Source organism: Aspergillus piperis (assembly GCF_003184755.1).
Source record: "Aspergillus piperis CBS 112811 unplaced genomic scaffold BO85scaffold_5, whole genome shotgun sequence".
Classification (NCBI taxonomy): Eukaryota; Fungi; Ascomycota; class Eurotiomycetes; order Eurotiales; family Aspergillaceae; genus Aspergillus; species Aspergillus piperis.
The window spans coordinates 973,156-993,578 of NW_020291595.1; the positions used below are offsets into that span (position 1 = coordinate 973,156).

Below are 20,423 nucleotides of genomic sequence, written 5' to 3' on the forward strand. Positions count from 1 at the left end.
ATCTCTCAGCTCATTTGTAAGAAGCTGGATAAAACTGGCAGTATTGATGCCCATCGGTCACACGTGACCTCGTGTGGATGCCTTGCGCGTGCCTGAAGAATCAACGCGTTAGCCATTTTCGACCTCCTCTCAGAGCCATCGATTCAATATCCTCACAACCATGACCGGACCCACACGTTCTAGATAACAATTGTAAATTGCAAGTCATCCACAATCATTCCGGCATATCGATCAGCCCCTTCCCCACTTGCTCTTTGTTGAATACTACCCTTCCTTCTCCTCACCCCGCTCAGACTCGGGTAACCATGGGAGTGGGCGATTATGTGCACTCAAAAGAGGCTGGCCAGCCTCGACCACGCACAACTGAAGCCTCAAACCAGTCACGGCAGGCTCTAGCCGCACAAGCAAGGGTTGACGTCCCTCCAACAAATCTGGTGGCGCCGGTGCCCCTGCCAATCAACAAATCAATTCCCCTGGAGCATTATTCAACACCGGCATTTAGCGAGCAGATGCCTCAGGCGCCCGCGGAAAATGGCGTGCATAGAGACATGTTTGACACCGATGTGGAAGGCATCGACGACTCGACTATCGCTGCGACGAGTGTTATGGGCGCAGAGGATGCTCCACTTCAATTCCAATTACGACCCGCCACAGTTCCTCAATATCAGGAGGCAGCGCCAGTAGCGGATGAGAGGCCACTGCATCCGTCTCGATTGCCACGCCGTGCTTACGATGGCAAGTGGTACGAGAATCTTGGAGACAACGCTATGAAATCAGCTGGTTTCGACTCAGAAGATGCCGATGATGCAAGTCAATTGACCTCCATGGCTGGAGACGATGAACGATCTGATACAACTGAGGACGGGAACTACGCCCGCAGATACAGATCCTCCACCGAGGAACCATTAAGCAAACGACTACAGAGCTTTTGGACCGCCAGCAGGAGATCTTATCACAATCCAGAACCACAAGCATATCCCGAACCATCAAAGACTGCTGCTGCTCCTCCTCCTCTGCGGCAATCCACATCCGACGCCAGATTATCAAAACAGGCTCTACCCAATAGGAAAGTCACACTGCCACGCAGTATGACAGCAACTCCACGGACACGATTCAGTCCACCAAAGCCATCTCTCCTAGAACAACTGGACATAACCCCAACTCGTCGAACCTCAGGTCCTCGACCCCAACCCGGCAAAGAACCAGGTATCACCAGCACTACCAACCACCACCAGCGCCACAACTCCGACGACAACCACCTCTTCAACACCAGCCGCGACAGCCTACCACCCCTAACCACCTTTGACATGACCAACATCGACGACCTAGACGTCGACGACGATGACCACGACCCAATCAACGACCCCTTCGCCCGCCGCAACTCCGTCCAACGCATCGTCTCAGAGGACGACCCCGACTTCCAACCCACCAAGAGCACCATCACCATCGGCACCAGTACCAAAAACAAGAAACGTAACCTCGAATCCGACTACCCACCCGAAATCCTGCGCCAAAAATCCTTCAAGGACCTCCAATCCGAACCCTTCGACCACACCCCAACCGCACCCGCCAAATCCACCCCCACCACCACCACGCCAGCCCCCAACACAGGCCCCAACGCCACCTCAGACGAGAAAATTGACTTCCTACTAAACTCCGAAGACAAAGACCGCCGCGACTTCTTCTCCACGCTCACGATGAACGAATGGGAAGATTACGGCGATCTCCTCATCGACCAATTCAGCAACGCACTTTCCAAGATGAAAGATCTCCGCCATGCAAGACGGAAAACGGCGGCATTGTTTGAGGCGGACATTGCGAGGAGGAATGAGGTGGTGGAGGAGCAGTCTGCTGATTTGACGAGGAAGTTGGAGGAGATGAGGAGTGGGGGGGCGGAGGTGTTGAGGGGGAGGACGCCTTGATTTTATTTTACCTAATATATGATATAAGTGAGAGGAGTTTAACTTGCATATATACTTAATGGCCTTCTCGGCGAAGGATGTACTCGCTTGTGTTGATTCTATTTCTATGTTTTTTTTATTGGGGTTGTGGTATGTGCGTGCATGGACTGGAGAATTGCACTTTATCACCAACATTTCGATCATGATTTCGTTTATTGTTATAGGATTAAGACTGTATTTGTTTCTTGTTGTTTCTCGGGATATTCAAGGTTTATGATAGAGCTTACGTGAGGATGACCATCACTATACCATGTTTCAATTACTGCTTTGTTATGTATGGTTTTCGCTGAACAATCCTCATATCACCATCATCATTTAGCAATATCATTATACTCCACACCTATACTCCCCCAGCTCATAGCTTGAAAGTAAAATCTGCATTTGATTAAACACTAGCACTGCTAGCTATGTCTTCGACCTAAATGGCTGCAAATGCAAGACTTGACTGAACCTGGACACTTGAAAACACTGAACACCAGCAGTGGTCTACAATCTCAATGATATAACACACACATAAACACAGAACGCGGAATCGCCATGGAGAAAAGAAAGGATACAACGAAGAGGGAGATAGTATGAACAACCATGTGGGAATCATATGCTTTAGGAAAAGAAAACGGAGAGGAAAGCATGCAGTCAAGTTCAGTGGTTCTGTTTCGATAGCGCTACTGCAAGGCGCTTGTAGTCATCCAGCAAAACAGATACATCGGCGATGGTAAGCTCGTTGGCGTTTTGCATCTGGAGGAAACGTTGAATAGGCGGGTCCACCCGCTCTACACGGGGCGGGGCGGTGTGCACGCTCGACGAGGAAGTCTCTCGGGAGAGGATCGAGGCTCTGATTCTCTCAGTGGGTGTGTTGGGCGATGGCATCGAACCAGGAGTGTCAGGAGTTCCAGGGACACCGCGTCCAAAGTTGCGGATCATACCGGGGATGTGGTTGAGTGGGTTGAGGGTGTTTCCAAAGTTTCGCACAGATTCAAGTGGTGTAGGCGCCTGCGAGGTCGCGCTTGCTGGGGAAGCCTGGGGCTCTTCCTTCTGGGGGCCTTGAGAGACAGTTGCTTTTCTGGAGCTGCCCTGGGTCCGAACACTCTCGACACTCCGGTCGCGTGGTGTTCTCTGGCCACTGACCAGCCCTAGGAATGTATCCTCAGCCTTCGATCCGATGCGCCTTAGTTGTGGGCGGTCAACGGGACGAGACTCTCTTCCGGCATTTTCGTCCTGGTTCAGGCTATGCTCCGTAGATATAGGGTTGTTGACCAGACGTCGAGCATCTGCCAAGGTCTTGGGCAGTACTGGGTTCCCATCTTTGACAGGGAACTGATTGGACTGCAACTCTTTGAGGCGGCCAAACAGGAAATTGAAACTGCTGTCCAAGGATGCTCCAATGTTCTTGAGCCCCTGGTCGGCAGTGTTACGAACAGCATCGTTAGCAGCACCGAGCACCTTGGCAGGGGGCTGGAAGAGGTTGTTCAGCCGCCGTTGTTGGGTGCTCGCCGATGACTGAGGTCTGGGCAAGCTATCCGAAGCTTCTTGTCCAACTGATTTGGAGAGTTCAGGTGAGGCTGTCACTGGTGTAACCGACGATACTGCTGCTTCCTTGGTGGTAGTAGGAGACGGGAGGGAGTCGACCTTTCCGGCCGCAGTTGAAACATCATTGGATGCCTTGGTCTGGCCTTCAAAGGCCTCCTCGCCGCGCAATTCAGACAGATCTACATTTTCAAGAAAGCTAATGGCCGCTTCCAGATTAGTCAAACAATATGCGGTTTCACCGTCTATCTTATTGGATGACCTAAACCGCTGGATGAATTGTAGGTTGCTTATAACGTTAATCCCCTCAGGAGGGCAAGTGATCAAGGAATAGATCAGGGTAGGTAATATCTCGTCAGCAGAAGAAGATGATGGCAGGAGCTTAGTCAAGGCATCAACTATGGCCTTGTGCGCGGCGGCAAGTTGTTGAAGTTTGCCCAAAGGATACTTGTCATCGTTCATCTTTGCCAAGCAGTCTCGCGCAGCAGAAAGACATTCATCCGCTTCTTTTTGCTTGTCTTCATCGATAGCACTCAGGTCGATCTCGACACCGAGATCCTTCAGATTAATGCCAACTACAGAGAGAGCCGCTGTTTTTGAGCGCAGTTTCTCGTCTCTGATTTCATCCAATGTACTCTTATGTCTCCATAGCTTGTCGTAAATAGTCTCACAAGCTCTCCGTTCCACGGCTTCTTCCAAGGCAACACGCTTGGTTGCAAGATGCTTTCGCGCAGTCCTCCTTTCAGTGACTTCTGATGCTGTCAACATCTGGCGGCCATCTGAACCTGTATTACTAGACTTGCCCTGCGCGGCACGGTACGGGGAAGGGTCACGGTTTATCCGGGAAGCAAGAGCAGAGATATGTGTAGCTATGTGTGATTCGGCTCGGACGTAGAATTCTTGAAACCGGCTCGATACTTTCTCGATAGTGGGAGGAGAGGAGTGTACCTTGGCAGTAAGAGAGTGGACAAATCTGCCAGTAATAACATCAGCATCACATCAACGTGTAGTGATAGTAGAGGTCCGACTGTACCTGTCTGTCATACTTGCAAGCTCTATTGGTAGTTCCTCCGTGTGACCCAAGCTACCTCGAGAGAGCACCGAGGTCTCCTCACTCTGCTGCGCATCGTCGCCGTAGCCCAAGTCGGCAGAGCCTGATTTCTCAAACAGGTCAGGGCTGCTGTTCCGGTCCTCCTCGGCCGTGGACAAGGGTAACGGGAGCGCCTCGGCGTCTACCGACTCTGGTATTGCCACGGACTGAACAGTCTTGGCTCTGGAACGAACGAAAGGGCTCGTCTCGGGAGCGTCCATCCTTGGGAACGAGCGGGCCGTGTGTAGGCGCGGCTTTGCAGCGCCATCGTCGGCAGAATTGGCAGACATGGTTATCTTTGAAAGAGTGACAACGAGGTATCAGTCCGACAAGTGTTGGGCTTTCAGCTGCTCATATGATCGGCTCATACGAATGCAGTAGTTGGGGCCGGTGCGTATAGATGACACCTGGAACTTTAATCTGGCAACCCCAACCGAACGGACGGGTTCAGGGGGAGAGGGCAAGAACTAGATCTGGGTGGGATTAGTTGTCCAAACCACACATCATGAGCAAACTACCTCGCAGGCCAGTTTCAAAAGACGTCAGACCTCTAAGAAGATGAGAGGAAAGTCAACAATCAATAGTGGCTCATGATTGCGCGGCGGAGTAAGCGTCGGCGAAACCCAAAAGCGGCGGACGTCACGCGCCAATCACGTGTGGCAGTCACGCTTTCTCCGCAATCGGGATTCCCGATGCGGCCTGTCACGATAAGTGATCTTCGCCTAGCTTGGAGTCGGTTTTTGATGCATTCCTACCAAGCGAACATGCGAAAGAGTTCGAGTTCAATTCAAAGAGAAAAGGTATCAAAAACGCAACTTTCTTACTATTCGTTCACAATCGTGGCTATGTCAAACAAGCATGACTAAATGAAGCGTCAATTGAGTAAATAGGTATCATAGCTATCTAACATTCATCATTCTATGATGACTATGCACGTGGAGTAAAGAACAAGGCTAAATCAGAACAAGGGTAAGATACTGTAATTTACAGACGGGAAGACTTGGAGTGGTCAGCCTTGGCCTCGGTAGCCTTCTCGATGCGGGCACCCAGATCGGGGTTGACACGATGGAACATGCCGTAGGTGGCCTTGCGAACACGCTCGTGGGCGGCGCACAAGTGAGAGGAAACGTTGTGGACAAAGTTGTCCTGCTGGCCGGGCTGGCGACCCAAGACCTGCCAAAGGCCGTTGGCCTGCACATAGTCCTCATCGGTGACGGGCAGCTGCTCAACAACGACGGAACCGGCCCACTTCTCGTGCTCCTGACTAGCCTTCACGGGCTGGTAGTTGTAAGGACGGAAGGTGGAGGGATAGTTGGGGTTGGCTCCGTAGTTGCCGTGCACGTTCATGTACCCATCACGGTGCCAGGGGCTGAACGAGCGGAGCGGGCAGTTGACGGGGATCTGCTCGTAGTTGCCGCTCAGACGGTGGCGCTGGGTGTCAGGGTAGGAGAAGAGGCGGGACTGCAAGACAGGGTCGGCAGAGGGCTCCACGCCCGGCACCATGTGCGAGGGGGAAAAGGCGGCCTGCTCAACCTCGGCGAAGTAGTTCTCGGGGTTCTTGTTCAGAGTGAGCTTGCCGAAGCGGCGCAGAGGAACCTCACTCTGAGGCCAGACCTTAGTCAGGTCAAAGACGCTCCAGCGGAACTTCTCGGCCTGCTCGGGGCTCAGAACCTGGACGTAGCAAGTCCATGAGGGGTTCTCGCCACGCGAGATGGCGTCGAACAGGTCCTGGGTGTGCCAGTCGGGGTTTTCAGCCGCCAGGCGAGTGGCCTCCTCGTTGTTGAAGGTCTTGTTGCCCTGGTCGGTCTTCAGGTGGATCTGGACGTAGTTGAAGGTGCCGTCGGGCTTGATCCACTTGTAAGTATGGCCGGAGTAGCCGTTCATGTGGCGGTAAGAGTAAGGCGTGCCACGGTCACTGAAGAGGTGCATGACCTGGTGAACGGCTTCTTGGTGGGTGGAAAGGTAGTCCCAGAACATGGTGGCATCCTTGAGGTTGGTCTGGGGGTTGCGCTTCTGGGTGTGAATGAAGATGGGGAACTTGGCGGGATCACGGAGGAAGAAGACAGGGGTGTTGTTGAAGACCCAGTCCCAATTGCCCTCTTCAGTATAGAACTTGATAGCGAAGCCACGGGGATCACGCGCGCTGTCCGCAGAGCCCTTCTCACCACCAACGGTTGAGAAGCGAGTGAACAGCTTGGTCTTCTTGCCAATGCCCTTGAGCATGTCGATGACAGTGATGTCGCTGATGTCATCGGTGACCTCGAACTCACCAAAGGCGCCAGCACCCTTGGCGTGGACAACACGCTCTGGGATTCTCTCTCTGTCGAAATGTGCGAGGAGGTCGATCAGGTGGAAGTCCTGAAGCAGAAGGGGTCCGTTGCGGCCAACGCGCTGGGCAGCCTGGGGGTCCATAACCTGAGATGTGTCAGTATGTTATCCGTAAGTGGACCATATGATGTCGGCGCAGCATACTGGACAGCCATTGGAGGTGGTGTAGATGGGCTTCTCATTGTAGCGGTAGGTCTCTATAGGACAGACCTGAGTTAGTCCTTCTGTTACGCTTCAAAAGGATTAAAAGGCAGGAAAGTATAAACATACTGGGTTGGTCGTCCTTGCCCATGGTGACGGTTTGTGATGTGAGCTAATTGAGAGTAATGCAAGAGGAATGATTTGAAGATTGCGACAAGCCGGGGAGAGGAAGATGTGGTCCGGCGGGCTAATATAGCTGAATGCGGGGTTTAAGTAGATTGGAGAGCTAAGCAGTGGTTCGTTGATAGGGACAAGGAAGTCCTTGGGAGGAATGCGGGGAGTAAAAAAGGCCACGGAATGGGGTCCCAATGAAGGAAGAAGTAATTGCAAGAACTGAAGCAGCAGCGGCAAGGGAAGAAGAGATTATAAGGAAAAGAGCAGACGATCCATTGAAAGATTTGAAGGCGGGTGGCTCGTCGCCGAGGGAGGCAGATGGGGAACCCCGTGCAGCAACAGCCAATGATGAGGCCGGGGAAGGTCAACGCGGTGGTTCCACGGAATCGCCTGCCTCGATCAGTCCCGCTGCCCGTCCGATTTCCCGCCGGTTCAGGTACTATGACTTATGCCATTGACCTGAGATCAATTGATAGTTGAGCTCACTTATAGAACTCTATATTGGCCTGAAGCTATCCAAATGCTTCTGGGCAGCAATGAAAGAAAGTCAAAGATTCATTTGCACATTAACTTTTCTCGGAAGCACGAAACAAAGAATATGACCCAAAAGGAGCTTTCCGATACGCTAATTTACCCCGCACAGTTGCAGCCAATTCCGTCAGGGGTGTCCACCAATCAGCATCATCTCGATGTCAGAATGTCAACTAATTCTAGATTTCCCCGCGCTATTTCCACTGAAGGGAAATTGACTATATTAACTATATTGAGGACGATGTGGAGGATAACTCTGTTCTAGATAGTTCACTAATATAAGTGGTGTGGTGTGGACGGAGATCCCTAACACGTAACCACCTAGACGAGCACTGAAACGGCCCGAGGTGGGCATGCAAAGATCCCGGGAGCCTACAAAATGCGCTAAGATTCGAGGTTAGTTTATCCGCTAGTGATTTAGTTGGCTGTTGTGGTCTGATAAAGTGATAATCAATCTTAGTCAATGGACCTGGCCAGAAGTTGCCTGCCTTTCTGCAGCCCGCCAGCCCTGCAGGCACTAATACTCAGTACTACCGGTTGGCCGTCTGGACCTTCCGCGATCCCATCGTAGAAATCCTATCCGGGCGTATTTCTTGCCTCATTGGGAAAGTGGCTGACTTTGCTGATTCTCTGCAAGAGGAAGGCAATCCTCTTTGACCTTCCTAATCAGGTGATGTGATACTTCGAGCTGTTGTTCGTTCGTTCGCTGTTACCTAAAATAGTTATTAAATGAGATCTTCATGATAAACATAGCTAGCTGGATGAACGGTATATGATCAAGGGGAGTAAAGTGATGATGTCTCGATCGCGATAAAAATACCCCCCACATTCTTTGGAACACAAGTATCCCTGTATAATTTTCTCCGCCCAGGACCTTTCCATTCGCTACTGTGCGATATTCATGAATACAATTGGCCGAGGTAACCATTTGTCTGTCTCCAGCACCGATTGCGGCTATGATTGTCGGCTTGTCAAGTCAAAATAATGATCACCCGATTCCTTGACGTTATTGCGAAAGTTATTTCTCTACCGACAGCTACGTCAGATTCAACGGGGAGTTCCCCGCGGAAAGCTCCGCCCTCCGAAGCGGAGCGAAATTCTCCTAGTGGAATAGGAACCCGAGCAGCAGATGCCTCGGAACACCCGCCCGCTCGGTTCCGATCGCGTTCATGCGAGTTTCTAGTTTACGCTTCATGCTTTGAGTTTTACTCATCCTCAGAAAGTCGATTTGTCCTGCAAACACGCAATTCATATAGATACAATCAAATCAGTTATTAAGCCATACCCATTTGAGCGAGAAAGCAATTAACATCCGTCAAGCCCATTACATAGCAGATTCATCAAGTCATGTCATATCCAATCGGACCTCGCCATCACCTTTACTTCCGATCAGCATTCGCACCGGATCTGTCGCCATTGATGCTGCTAAGGATGTCTCCAGTCGACTGTCCGACGCCCCGGGTTGTGTTGCCCAGGCCTTCAGTGGCACCGCCAACAGTCTTTCCAAGACCCTGAGTCGCACCGCCGGCAGTCTGACCGAGTCCGCCCACAGTGTTTCCCACAGTGTCTCCGAGTCCTCCCACAGTGCTTCCAACAGTGTCACCGAGTCCGCCCACGGTCTTTCCTAGGGTATCGCCGACACCTCCAAGGAGGTTCGCTATATACTTACGCATTAGCAACAGGTGTGTAATGGTATCGAGGTATTATGGGATTTGGTACCCAGGGGTGCGAGAACTTCAGAACGCGATCGACTAGTTAAGTCAAGGCACAAACTAGGGAGAATATAACATAGGAACAGTAGGTGCGAGGGTCGATGGTCACTTACGGTTGTTGTTGTTATCGTTGCCAGAAGACATGACGTCGATATCGCGGCAGCAAAGCTACTTCAGTGAGGAAGTTCTTGGAGGAAAGAAAATTATATCTTGAATGGAAGTATGATTCTTAACCAGACTGATGATGCAGTATAGATCGAATCCATCGCCAAATGTTGTGATATCTGTTCTTTTTATATACCAAGGTACATAGGCACATGTGTCCAACATCGAAAGTCGCCACGGGACGCTCCATCCCCCTATGATATCATCGTGTTCTGAAACCAAGATGGTACCACAACCCGCAGCCAATAAATTCGGGCAATCGAAAATCTGATGGCAGCGCCTGATGACGCTCGTCCGCAAAATGATGAAATAAGGCCCTGGCCGTTATGACAGTGGCGCGACGACCCCTACCTGCGATGCTGGTTATGGTGCTCATTGGTCCCCACAAACATCCGCATACGTAGGGAATATGCGAGTAAATATGGTACTATAGCAGCACGAGACCATATCTTTCTAACCAGATATAGGGTTTAGGCAGCGATGGGAACCATCTTCCTAACCAACCTGCACTGTCAGACTTAATTTGCGCAACAACTATCGACCAAGCGGAATGATCTGGGCAGTTGCAGTATTGGGACTCATCCCTTCACTCTGGTCCACTGGTCCACGCCGTCGGGATGGCTAGTACTAATGACCAGTGACTACCAATAGAGAAATGGCCCGTCAGATCATCGATAGGAACGGGCTTAGGTTCTAGTACGATCCGCCTGAATTCATATTGTATAATATAGCCGTCAACCACTTGTAACTCACGGACGAACAGAAAAATGCCCCCAATATCAACTTGAATCAGATAACACCTTTGTATCCTCGCTCATAATGGATCCCCCCTATCCATCACCCACCCCAACTTTAGCTTGTTCCGACCTAGGACATGGGAACCTAAAAAATTATCTTCCAATCGACCAGGGGGCTGTCAGGGTATTAGCAGATGCACGTGATCGAAGGTCTCCAAGTTACCCAGCCTATGTTCAACGAGCATGTTTTTGGGCACCCTCATTCTCTTCACCTGGATGAGTAACTCGACCACATTCCGAACCACAACAGGATAATCTTCCTCTTTCAATGCCACGACTAACAATCGCAGGTGCACAAGATCGTACCGTCCACATTGGTCCTCGTGAAACCGGCCACGCATGTCATGTACCGAGAAAAAAGTTTCATGGGAGGGGTTGACGTCCTTCGTGAACGGGTATTGCGCGAGCGAGATGTCGAAGCCGTGGAGGTAGAGGTGGTTAGAGGGGGGTAGGGTGGAGGGCGTCTGTTACGGAGGCGAGCCAGATCCTATTTCTCTCACCTTGGTAGACCTCGTCTTTCTTGCCTTTTTTATAACGTTCAGGGTTTGTGGTTCTCCAGCGTATAGTTGGGGATAGGCGTACCCCGTGCCGGTAGCGACAGCTCGCCATGGTGCATGATAATAAGTACGTAGGGAATGATAGCGTAGAGCCCACCAACAGTCACACAGTTGACAACAAGAAAGAGATGTTGAGAAAAGAGATGAATTAAGACAAGGGAAGATGCGATCTCAAATACCATCACATCCGCTGCCGCCGTCCCTCTCCCAAGAGTCCGGAAACCCCCCCTCACACGCCCTCTCTAGTAACCTCACTAGTCCCCTCTCCGATACAAGCAGAGACATGCATCCCTCACAGAACGGCGAATTCCCTGGCGCGATTCACTTCAGCTTGACAATCCCGCGAGTAATGGTGGATCATCAGCCTATTTGGGAACCGTGATACCATGTCCTACTCTTACAGACCCGTCTGAAACTACATTCCATGTCCTGTTGTAGAGAGACTAGTTATCAAACCCCAGTTGCGGGAGCAAGTCAGGGACTTTGCCAGTATAGGCTGCTTATGACAAAAAGAGCCCATCCACAAGAGCAATTAGTATGAACAATTATATTAGATCTCCGAGCTTAGGGTTCGAAAAACAGTTCGCTCCAAAACACATCTTGGATCCTGCTCTTCGCGTGTGCAAGCCCGTTGGTTCCAATACGTCCTACCTATCTATCCTTTCAAGATGATATCAACAAGGAATAATCATCACGAGTGGCCAGCGATGGATTTTGGTAGATTCTGGACATGTACCGGAGTTTCCTTGGCTAACATATCAATGCTGTTGTTCTGTTGCTTGAAGATCTCCACTTCACATCCGCCTCGAAGGATGGCCACTCGTAAAGTTGCCAGTATATTATTTGCGGCGTTTGAATGGAGGTAGACGGCACCATTGAACAAGGTGGTAGCATCCTTCCCTAGTGCCAAGCGCATCATCGACTCGCCTCCAGGGTGTTCATGAATAAACTTCGACACATCGTGAACGACTCCACCGATTAGTATTAAAAGATGACCCTGCGTAACCTTATCATGATACTCATCCCACTCCATAACAGGTAGCTCACTGAGTGGCGGCCCCCAGTCAAGAGATTCTCTTTCAACATTCAGTTTCTTGAAGACTTGCTGTAGCCGGCTCTTACCAATCTCATTTTGCCGGAAACGTTTCAAATCGTAGGCTAGTCCCAGTTGTTCGCAGAGCCTGATAGCCCACTTGGTAATATCAGGCTGATACCATTCAATCCCATTGCGGTAGTCGGAGGGAAACTCATGGTGGAAATTGTGATACCCCTCTCCCATCGTGATGAGAGCAGTGATGAGATGATCTCGGGATGAGCGGCGGTCATCGTAGGGCTGTTCCCCAATCCAATGAGCCAATGAATTCACACAGAACGTCGCCTGGTTAACAAAAAAAGACCGAAGGATGCCTGCATAGAGGAAGCCTCCGTACCAGTCGTTCCAGCCCAGGCCAGCGACTAGGGTTGGGAACCCCCATCCCATGAAGAAAGCAGCAAGGAAGTAGTACCTATGCTGCAGCGCCACCACACAGTCATTCTGGAGATCGGATATATCCACCCTGTTGTTTTTCCGGGGCTGTTTCGTGATCACCCAGAGAATATGTGCATGCAGCAGACCCTTCTTGACATTATATGGGTCCTGATCTGTGTCAGTATATCGATGGTGGGCTCTATGTTCTCGAACCCAGAATTTGATAGAACCTTGCACCGCTCCTGCACCAAATGCTGCTAGCAGCCACTTGAGTGTTGGGGAGGCGGAGTAGGATCGATGGGCCCATAATCGGTGGTATCCTGAGAGTTATTCACGTATCAGTACTATATTATTGGTCTGAATGCTACATATACCCATACGTCGACTGCACTTGACCCGCTACTTGAGGACTCACCTGCGGTCACGGATATTGCAGTTGTAACGTAGTATATAATCGACAGTACCAGTGTTTTCCGATGCATAGGAACCCAGGGAACTTGTAGGAAGGCAACAAGAGGAATGGTTATCAGCATGGTAAAGTTGAACCAACGGACTTTATTACACCAGGACGAAAGGGTCGTTATAAAATCGTCTTGGTGTGATTGGCCTGCTGTTGGTATTTTCTCAGGCTGGGTGCTGTGTAGCCCTTCTATCACCTTAGGATTCCTCTTTCTTTCACCCATTGTGACGGTATCTGGAGTTGGGGGAAATCTCTGGAAACAGGAAGCTAGAAGCAGTTCGCTGGACACATCCTGGTGGAAGACGCCCGTTGTTAAATATATCCACAGTTTGTGGGATGCTTAGGTCGACGCATGCAGGCAACGTCATCTCTAAACTTAAATCTCGATATTTCCAAGGTCGTCTGATTGTCCTCCCTGTTTTCATTTTCGTTACTTTTTTTAATGGATACGTCCAACGACAATAGAGTGACCGATGTATATCCCATTATGCCTAACATCCGGGGAATGCGGATCCCCGGATGTATTGTGCAGAGACAAGTGTAATATTTAGGTCAATATACGGCGAGTACTTACTCGACTGGCTAAGATGTGAGCCAAGCAGGTCTGGTTGACGAGATTTCTCCAGTCAAAGAGAAGGTATGGCCACATCTCATCGCTGCCTACGGAGAAAAGGATGCCCTTTCTTGGTACTACCGATGGCAGATCTTTTTTATTGCATCTGCATATTGCACTAATTGTGAAGGTGGTCCCCTTCCTGGCAAATGAAATTGTGAGGTAGTTCCTGGTGTGACACCGTTACCAACGAGCAGCCGATGATCACCTGAACGACTGCCTCTGGATCGGAAGCTCTGTTACGGGCAAAACTGGTGTAGAACTCCAGCGATAGCACTTGAAAATCGAGGAACTGCACATCATCAGACGATTTGTTTCAAGCCGAAGGAGACCGCATACTTTCTGCGGGTCTGCGGCAAGGCCCCCTGCTATTCCTGTGGATCCATACCGCACCGTAATGGGCATAGTAGTACTTTCGACAAGGTGTCGTAGATACTGACGGAAACGACATTCTAACCCTTGTTCTATGTTAGTGGCCATTCAACCTATGCCCTCCTTTGGGGCTAGAGGCTGGGGCTGCATCAGAAGTCTTCTCCGTAACCGTAGTTTAATCGCTTCAAAAACAATGCGCGGGCCAATAAGGAAACCGACCCATCCCCATGAGAGAGCGATTCAATACTTCTCCCTTTAGCAGAGAGCAGACAGCTTGATCCCTGGTCCCTTGGAACGAATGCTCGCTACCATTTTAATCTTACCTTCGGGGGTCATCAATGAAATCCTGCTATTAAGGGGGGGTTCCCCGGATATGGTGGCCAAGTGATCTATTGTGGAAATGGAGTACTCTCCTTCCAGAGAGTTGAATGGGGAGACATAGAGCTCCTTGATGCATTTCGAGGGCACCATTGTTATTGCATCGCGCTCAATGGTTGATTTTTCTAATAGTTTTACGTGATATGCAAGACATTCTTCAAAGGTGTTGTTCACTTCAAGTACAAGACCCGTCAATGTCCGTTCCGCAGAATACGTATACCAGTAGGTTGCAGGGTTGAATGAATACCCCAAAATTTTAGGAGCGGTAAGTAAATAGACATCAGAGAAGTCTACCATCCCGTTCCAGGCACAAAAACGTACTGCCCCTCGGCCTTCTTTTCACCTCTCCATCGGACAAATGTCCCTATCCAGAGGTACGAATAGGAGAATATATACACACTGGGAGAGAGACGAGTATGCCTCAGTGTGCATGGATAAAGAGAAGTGTCACACATTCTTTTTACGTGCCTCCAAGTTCATATCATTGCCGGACAAGGATAAATAAAATAGTGGTTTGATATCGCAGATGATGGGTCCGTATATAACTAAAATGTTCATAAGCTGATCCTTGCCAGATACAAAGCTGCTAATATGTCTCCATTATGTACAATTTCATAGTTCCTGTCAAGGCGAGTGAGAGTCCATAAGTTAAGCTGCTTCCGTAATATGTGTAATTCTTCCAACCATGACCCAAGGTTAATCGATTACCATTATGAAGCCCAATGAGGGGATAGGAAACGATCAAGCAATCCTCACCGCCAGTTCCTTTACCGCTAGTTCCCTTCACAGAAAACGCAACAACCCGAGGCACTTACGGATTGGTCTCCTTGCGATGCTAGTTCAAGCACGAGCTTTACAGACTTTCTGTCAGTTGACGTTCATCGCTCGAAGCAATCATGATGCCTATGGACTTACCATTAGATTTCGGATGGATGGAATGAAAGCTACTAGTCCTACAATTTTCCTTTTCCCAATTACCTAACCGCCTAGCCCTGATAAAGCGCGCTAGTAGATAGTTGATCTTTGTGCAACTTCGAGTGCGACTTGTCTCCAATAGTCCGTGTACTGTGTTACACAATCCTTAAGGAGCCTGCGTAATCTCTTTCATTTTACGTAACTAGCACCCTGACCAGCTCCGATGTAATTGATAAGAGGGTAACACAACATATGCAAGACGCTGCATCATTCAGACACGGGACATACGTCAATGAAATTGACCTACTACAATTGACCCCAGTACTTTTGTTAGTACAGTGAGAAGGTGCAGGGATCTGAATCCTTTGTTTTCTACTGTTCATATGATTATCAATACCTCAGATGGCCATTCAGCGTTTGCATTCAAGGCTTCACCATGGCGATCTAAAGAAGGCGGTGCCGTATGGGAGATCTACCGCTTCAAGAATCCAAATCCCTGCAACTCTCCACCGTACTAACAACTCACCGGGGTCAACCAGAGTAGAAGATTTTGGGTCTCGTCCAAATTTTAATCAACGTTGCTCAGGAAGTTCTGATTCTAACCCGTAATAATCCTAAACTCAGTTTCTCTGACCACTCCTTCTTGTGAGATCACACTAGAAAATTATCTCCAAATATGGAATCCCTTCGCCAAATCATAATCGAAAAGCCCCTATCCAGCGCCAGTGAAATTCTTGAGCAGCAATTAGATGGACTTTCAGAGGCTAAGCAGTTAGATCTGCTAACAGAGTTGCTCACAATTGGTCATGAGGCCGATGAAAGAATGGCCGAAGTGATATATGCCGCCTGGTGCCACCTATGCGAGAAGGATCTCTGGTCCATTCAGTACGACACCCTAGAGCAATATAGAAGAGTCGGTGGGTACAAGGGCTGTAGCAATTATCGTCAACTTCCATGAATTGGCACGCGATCTCAGTCTAAGGGATATCGCCCACAACAATGACCTCAACAGTGACAGAAGTCAGAACCTACCAACAACACGCGGCAAGCGTTTCAGGCAATACAGACAATAATGAATTTTCCGGTCCTACAGACAGACCGGCAACCACCTTCGACGCGATAACCGATCATGCCAGCCTGCATAGAGAAGCCGAGTATCCCAGCGGCACGAAGTTCTGGCTCCTCATGCTCACCCTAGCTGCCGTTCTAATCTTAAGCAGCATAGACATGAACATCGTCGCCACAGCCGTACCTAGCATAACGGACTACTTTCACACTGTTGCAGACGTCGGATGGTATTCCTCTGCATTCAGACTCTGCCAGTGTTCCTTCCAGTTTGTTTTCTGCAAGGCGTACAAGCTCTTCTCTATCAAGACCGTCTTCTTACTTGCCAATGCCATCTCCATAGCAGGTTCGCTACTCTGCGGCGCCGCCAGTACCTCGACCATGCTGGTCGTAGGTCGGGCTATAGCTGGCCTAGGATCCGCAGGCCTTCTTTCCGGGTGCTTCATTATCCTCGTACAATCAACACCTTTACACAAACGACCCATATTCACCGGCATGATGGGCGCCATCGAAGGCCTAGCTACGCTATCCGCACCACTTCTCGGCGGAGCCATCGTGCAGTCCATTGGCTGGCGATGGTGTTTCTACATCAACGCACCTCTCGGTGCCGCTACCCTAGCACTGACCATATGTTGTTTCTCAGACCCGCCAAAATCCAGCGCCATCGCCCGCATGAGCCTCAAACAAAAGATCACGCACCTCGACCTGACAAGCAACCTCTTATTCATCCCAGCACTAACATCCCTCTTCCTAGCCTTTTCCTGGGCCGGCACCAAGTACTCCTGGACCAGCGGCCCAGTAATAGCCTCTCTGATCACCTTCACCATCCTTATGGCCGCCTTCATCTACAACCAAAAACGCCTCGGAGACGCCGCCGCCCTTCCCCTCCGCATCATGAAACACCGCAGCGTCATCGCCGGCTGCATCTTCATCATGTGCGGCAACAGCACCGGCAACGTCCTCGAATACTACCTGCCCACCTACTACCAAATCGTACGCGGATACACCCCCGCCAAAAGCGGCTACATGATGCTCCCTATCATCATCGCCGGCACCGTCGGTGCACTCATCCACGGCTTCGGAACCAGCGCTATCGGCTACTACGCCCCGTTTATGCTTTTCGCGTCGCTCATGATGCCCGTTGCCGCGGGCCTCATCACCACCTTCAAGATCAATACTAGTTTCGCGGAATTGATCATATACACTGCCTTCTCTGGCTTGGCCTACGGTATTGGTTTCTCCGGTCCGCAGAACGCTGTCCAGACGGTGTTGCCCGTGGAGGACGTGCCGCTGGGTACGTCTATCATGCTTTTCGCTCAGTCGTTTGGTCCCGCTGTGGCGATTGCTGTTGCGCAGGTCTTGTTCGTGGATCAGCTCTCGGTGAATCTGAGGGGGCTTGCGTCTGGCATTGATGGGGTGGGTATCGAGAATAGTGGTTTATCACAACTTGTGGCAGATATGTCGCCGGCTAAGACGAGGGATGTTCTCGTGGCGATTGATAGAAGTCTTATACAGACCTGGTATTTGGTGATTGGACTCGCATGTGCCACGATGGTGGGGAGTTTGATGATTGAGTGGCGGTCGGTGAAATCGAGACGCGATTAGATATCATCCAGCAATACCCTACACAACACTCTATATAAACGGATAACCTTACACTCCCTCCTCATGAAGATTGAATGCAGCCCTCCCCGGATCGCCCACCCTCCCCACCTCCAACAACACCCTCCAAACCCAAACCCCCAAATCTACCTCCCGAAAAGCCCTCCCAAACCACTCCTTCCCATTCTTTGCAATTGCCTCCGCCTCTCCCTCCCCTCCCTACTCGACGTAAAATACCTCACCACCTCCGGTACCTCCTCCATCCCCAAACTAACAGGGATGTAATGTACCCAAGGCCATAGCCTCTCGTCATGCCACTCTCTAAACAGGGTCTGTTTCAGGGGTGCTGAATTCGACACTAACAGGCTATAAAACCTCCCGCTAATACCGTTCCCATCTAGGTCATATACAAGTTTTGACTGTAGACCCTGGTCTTTATCGGCCCAAGAGTGCGGGTGGAAGAAGCGGCGTTGGGCACGGCAGGAGGAGGGTGAGCAGTTGAAGATGCGGGTGAATGAGATGGTGTAAAGACGGGTGTTGAGGAAGGTGGATCTTTGTGAAGAGACCGAGGTTGGGGTTTGGTGGAGGTAGGTGTAGTGGTGGTGTGAAGGGTTTGTGACTAGGCTAACAAAGCGTTGGCGGTGGAAGTTGTGCCAATCGTTGGTATTTCTGGCGAAGGCGCCGGTTGTAGAACCGGCCCAGTAGAGGGTGTTTTGTTTTTGATGCCATGGGATGTCTTTTTCGGGGGTGTATTGGAAGTCCGGTGCTAGGTAGGCCGGACTGGGGTAGAGGATGTCGGTCATGGTGGAGAGGGAGCCTGTGGAGAGGATTGGGAGGAGGCCTGTTATGGGGCGAAAGGAGGTTGGGCTGAGGAAGATGCCGTGTTTTGTGCAGTACTCTGGGTGGAGGCAGAGGTTTTTGGCTTGGTTTGGATCGGTGATGAATGGGAGGTTTGGGGCTTGGGCTGGGGTTTGATGGTCTTGGGTCTGGGTACTGTTGGGTTGGTAGGCGCAGGGAGCTGATATAGTATCCCATGTTGATTGTCTGGACTGATCCTTTATGCTCGGACTGGTATGGATATTGTTTGGTGGCGGGGGTATCACCCTTGGCTCATCGAGATGATTGACCAGGAAGGTAACGTCAGGGAGAGTAGCGGGTATATTTTCAAGTAAGGTATCAAATGTATCTTGAATATCTCGATCAAGCACGCGGAAATCATGCGAGCATTTTGTTTTGCGTGAGCTGCCGGAAAACGTACAGGTCCAAAGCTCATTACCGGGCAGATTTCGCGAATTTACAATGTTATCGTTGATCTCTTTTCCACTTAACTTCAATAACGGTAGTATACTGTCGTATATAGCATCGTAATCGTCAATTATCGGCGACTGATGAGCAGACGCATATAGGAACCAATCCTTGAATCCAGGTGGTGGCTCGATCTTATAACGTAGGCGATACTCGTCGCATGCAGCTGCGTATGTGCGGGATTGCTTGTGGAGAGTTTCTTCGAAGTCGAGTCTGGCTTTATCCATCAATGCTGCGATGGGGTGGTCTTCGACTTTTGTGTTGTTTATGGCATATATAGTCCATATGTTTGCGATGTATGGGATAACCGCTGCGAGACTAAATGTCCACACAATCCATCGACCCTGTAGACTTGGGAGCACTTGGGTAAGTTGGGCAAGTACTAGTAATGAGGCGACAACGTTCAAAAACGCTTTGAGGTCTGATGACTGGTTTAACGGGCTATTGGCGGACAGAGTGCTGAAGATTTCGATCAAGATAGCTGCATTCCAAGAAGAATGGTAGATCTTCGAAGCCGTCAGCAGAGTACCGTATACTGTGAAGCGTTGGGGCTTACTGTCTGAATTGTGAAGAAATAAGCAAGGGCCTTAAATGCGCCTGAAGCAAGTATGTTAAGGGGATGTCCCCAGGAATAGCTGAATATGATTATTTCCGCCACGATTGTCGCTGCCAACATTGGTAGAATTCTGGCAGCGAGGTGGAATGACGTCAACTCGACATTAATGCAACCAGGCAGGTCTCGTCCATGCTGTGACAGGATAAGGATGGAAATGCCTAGGATACAGGCCAAGGGGATTAATGAGAGGCCCCATTCAACAAGGTTCGCTGAGGATGCGAGACTGAATGTTCCCAGCAATGAGATGAGGCAGGGCCCGTGGAGCGTTTCCGTCAGAAAGGAGAAAGAGCTCCTTCCTATCGAACTGTGTGTGCGGAGCTGGAACATCTTTCCTGATATCAGCAGTACTGGAAATAAAATCGGCTGGTGTCACATCAGTAATGTTTCTCGTTGAGAGTGCTTGCCTGACGCACAAAACTTTGTAGGACCCCAATTTCTGATTTGAACCAAGAATATATGCATACGCCGACTGAAATCAACCAGAGGTGTGTTGAACGCAAAGATCCAGCTCTCGCCTGACTAGGGTCCTGTTTAATGGTATATATTGAAAACTGGTGATATATAGAACTCAGTCTAAATAATATGGGCAGTGTTGCCCATGCCACCATTTCGGAGCCTATTTCAGCGCATTGTGTGAATGAGTGGT

The 20,423-nt window shown here is 50.1% G+C and overlaps 9 protein-coding genes across 9 annotated transcripts; 3 read left to right on the forward strand and 6 right to left on the reverse strand.

The window, feature by feature from the left end:
- Positions 1-150: 150 nt before the first annotated feature.
- Positions 151-2,306, forward strand: BO85DRAFT_447620 (uncharacterized protein). Its single transcript, XM_025659757.1, has one exon. It carries the CDS (start codon positions 510-512, stop codon positions 1,920-1,922), a length of 1,413 nt encoding a protein of 470 aa, XP_025517676.1. The 5' UTR covers positions 151-509; the 3' UTR covers positions 1,923-2,306.
- Positions 2,271-5,159, reverse strand: BO85DRAFT_447621 (VPS9 domain-containing protein). The gene is made up of 2 exons (XM_025659758.1): positions 4,522-5,159; positions 2,271-4,461 (listed from the first exon to the last, which is right to left on the reverse strand). Exons 1-2 carry the CDS (start codon positions 4,866-4,868, stop codon positions 2,604-2,606), a joined length of 2,205 nt encoding a protein of 734 aa, XP_025517677.1. The 5' UTR covers positions 4,869-5,159; the 3' UTR covers positions 2,271-2,603.
- A 257-nt stretch (positions 5,160-5,416) lies between these two features.
- fgaCat (catalase easC) lies at positions 5,417-7,520 on the reverse strand. The gene is made up of 3 exons (XM_025657765.1): positions 7,177-7,520; positions 7,051-7,103; positions 5,417-6,993 (listed from the first exon to the last, which is right to left on the reverse strand). The coding sequence occupies exons 1-3, from the start codon at positions 7,196-7,198 to the stop codon at positions 5,563-5,565; spliced, it is 1,506 nt and encodes a 501-aa protein (XP_025517678.1). The 5' UTR covers positions 7,199-7,520; the 3' UTR covers positions 5,417-5,562.
- BO85DRAFT_457838 (uncharacterized protein) lies at positions 7,416-8,409 on the forward strand (the record flags this gene model as incomplete). The annotated part of the gene is made up of 3 exons (XM_025661546.1): positions 7,416-7,657; positions 8,078-8,148; positions 8,213-8,409. 3 exons carry the CDS (start codon positions 7,416-7,418, stop codon positions 8,407-8,409), a joined length of 510 nt encoding a protein of 169 aa, XP_025517679.1.
- A 546-nt stretch (positions 8,410-8,955) lies between these two features.
- BO85DRAFT_447623 (uncharacterized protein) lies at positions 8,956-9,498 on the reverse strand. The gene has a single exon (XM_025659759.1). It carries the CDS (start codon positions 9,423-9,425, stop codon positions 9,132-9,134), a length of 294 nt encoding a protein of 97 aa, XP_025517680.1. The 5' UTR covers positions 9,426-9,498; the 3' UTR covers positions 8,956-9,131.
- Positions 9,499-11,520: 2,022 nt separating this feature from the next.
- On the reverse strand, positions 11,521-13,134 carry BO85DRAFT_510770 (acyl-CoA desaturase; the record flags this gene model as incomplete). The annotated part of the gene is made up of 2 exons (XM_025664566.1): positions 11,521-12,771; positions 12,867-13,134. 2 exons carry the CDS (start codon positions 13,132-13,134, stop codon positions 11,675-11,677), a joined length of 1,365 nt encoding a protein of 454 aa, XP_025517681.1. The 3' UTR covers positions 11,521-11,674.
- Positions 13,135-14,134: 1,000 nt separating this feature from the next.
- On the reverse strand, positions 14,135-14,444 carry BO85DRAFT_447625 (uncharacterized protein). The gene has a single exon (XM_025659760.1). It carries the CDS (start codon positions 14,365-14,367, stop codon positions 14,152-14,154), a length of 216 nt encoding a protein of 71 aa, XP_025517682.1. The 5' UTR covers positions 14,368-14,444; the 3' UTR covers positions 14,135-14,151.
- A 1,549-nt stretch (positions 14,445-15,993) lies between these two features.
- Positions 15,994-17,947, forward strand: BO85DRAFT_249541 (MDR family MFS transporter). The gene has a single exon (XM_025654920.1). It carries the CDS (start codon positions 16,189-16,191, stop codon positions 17,857-17,859), a length of 1,671 nt encoding a protein of 556 aa, XP_025517683.1. The 5' UTR covers positions 15,994-16,188; the 3' UTR covers positions 17,860-17,947.
- A 55-nt stretch (positions 17,948-18,002) lies between these two features.
- Positions 18,003-19,837, reverse strand: BO85DRAFT_518529 (glycosyltransferase family 90 protein; the record flags this gene model as incomplete). The annotated part of the gene is made up of 2 exons (XM_025664979.1): positions 18,003-19,667; positions 19,718-19,837. The coding sequence occupies 2 exons, from the start codon at positions 19,835-19,837 to the stop codon at positions 18,003-18,005; spliced, it is 1,785 nt and encodes a 594-aa protein (XP_025517684.1).
- Between the last annotated feature and the right edge of the window lie 586 nt (positions 19,838-20,423).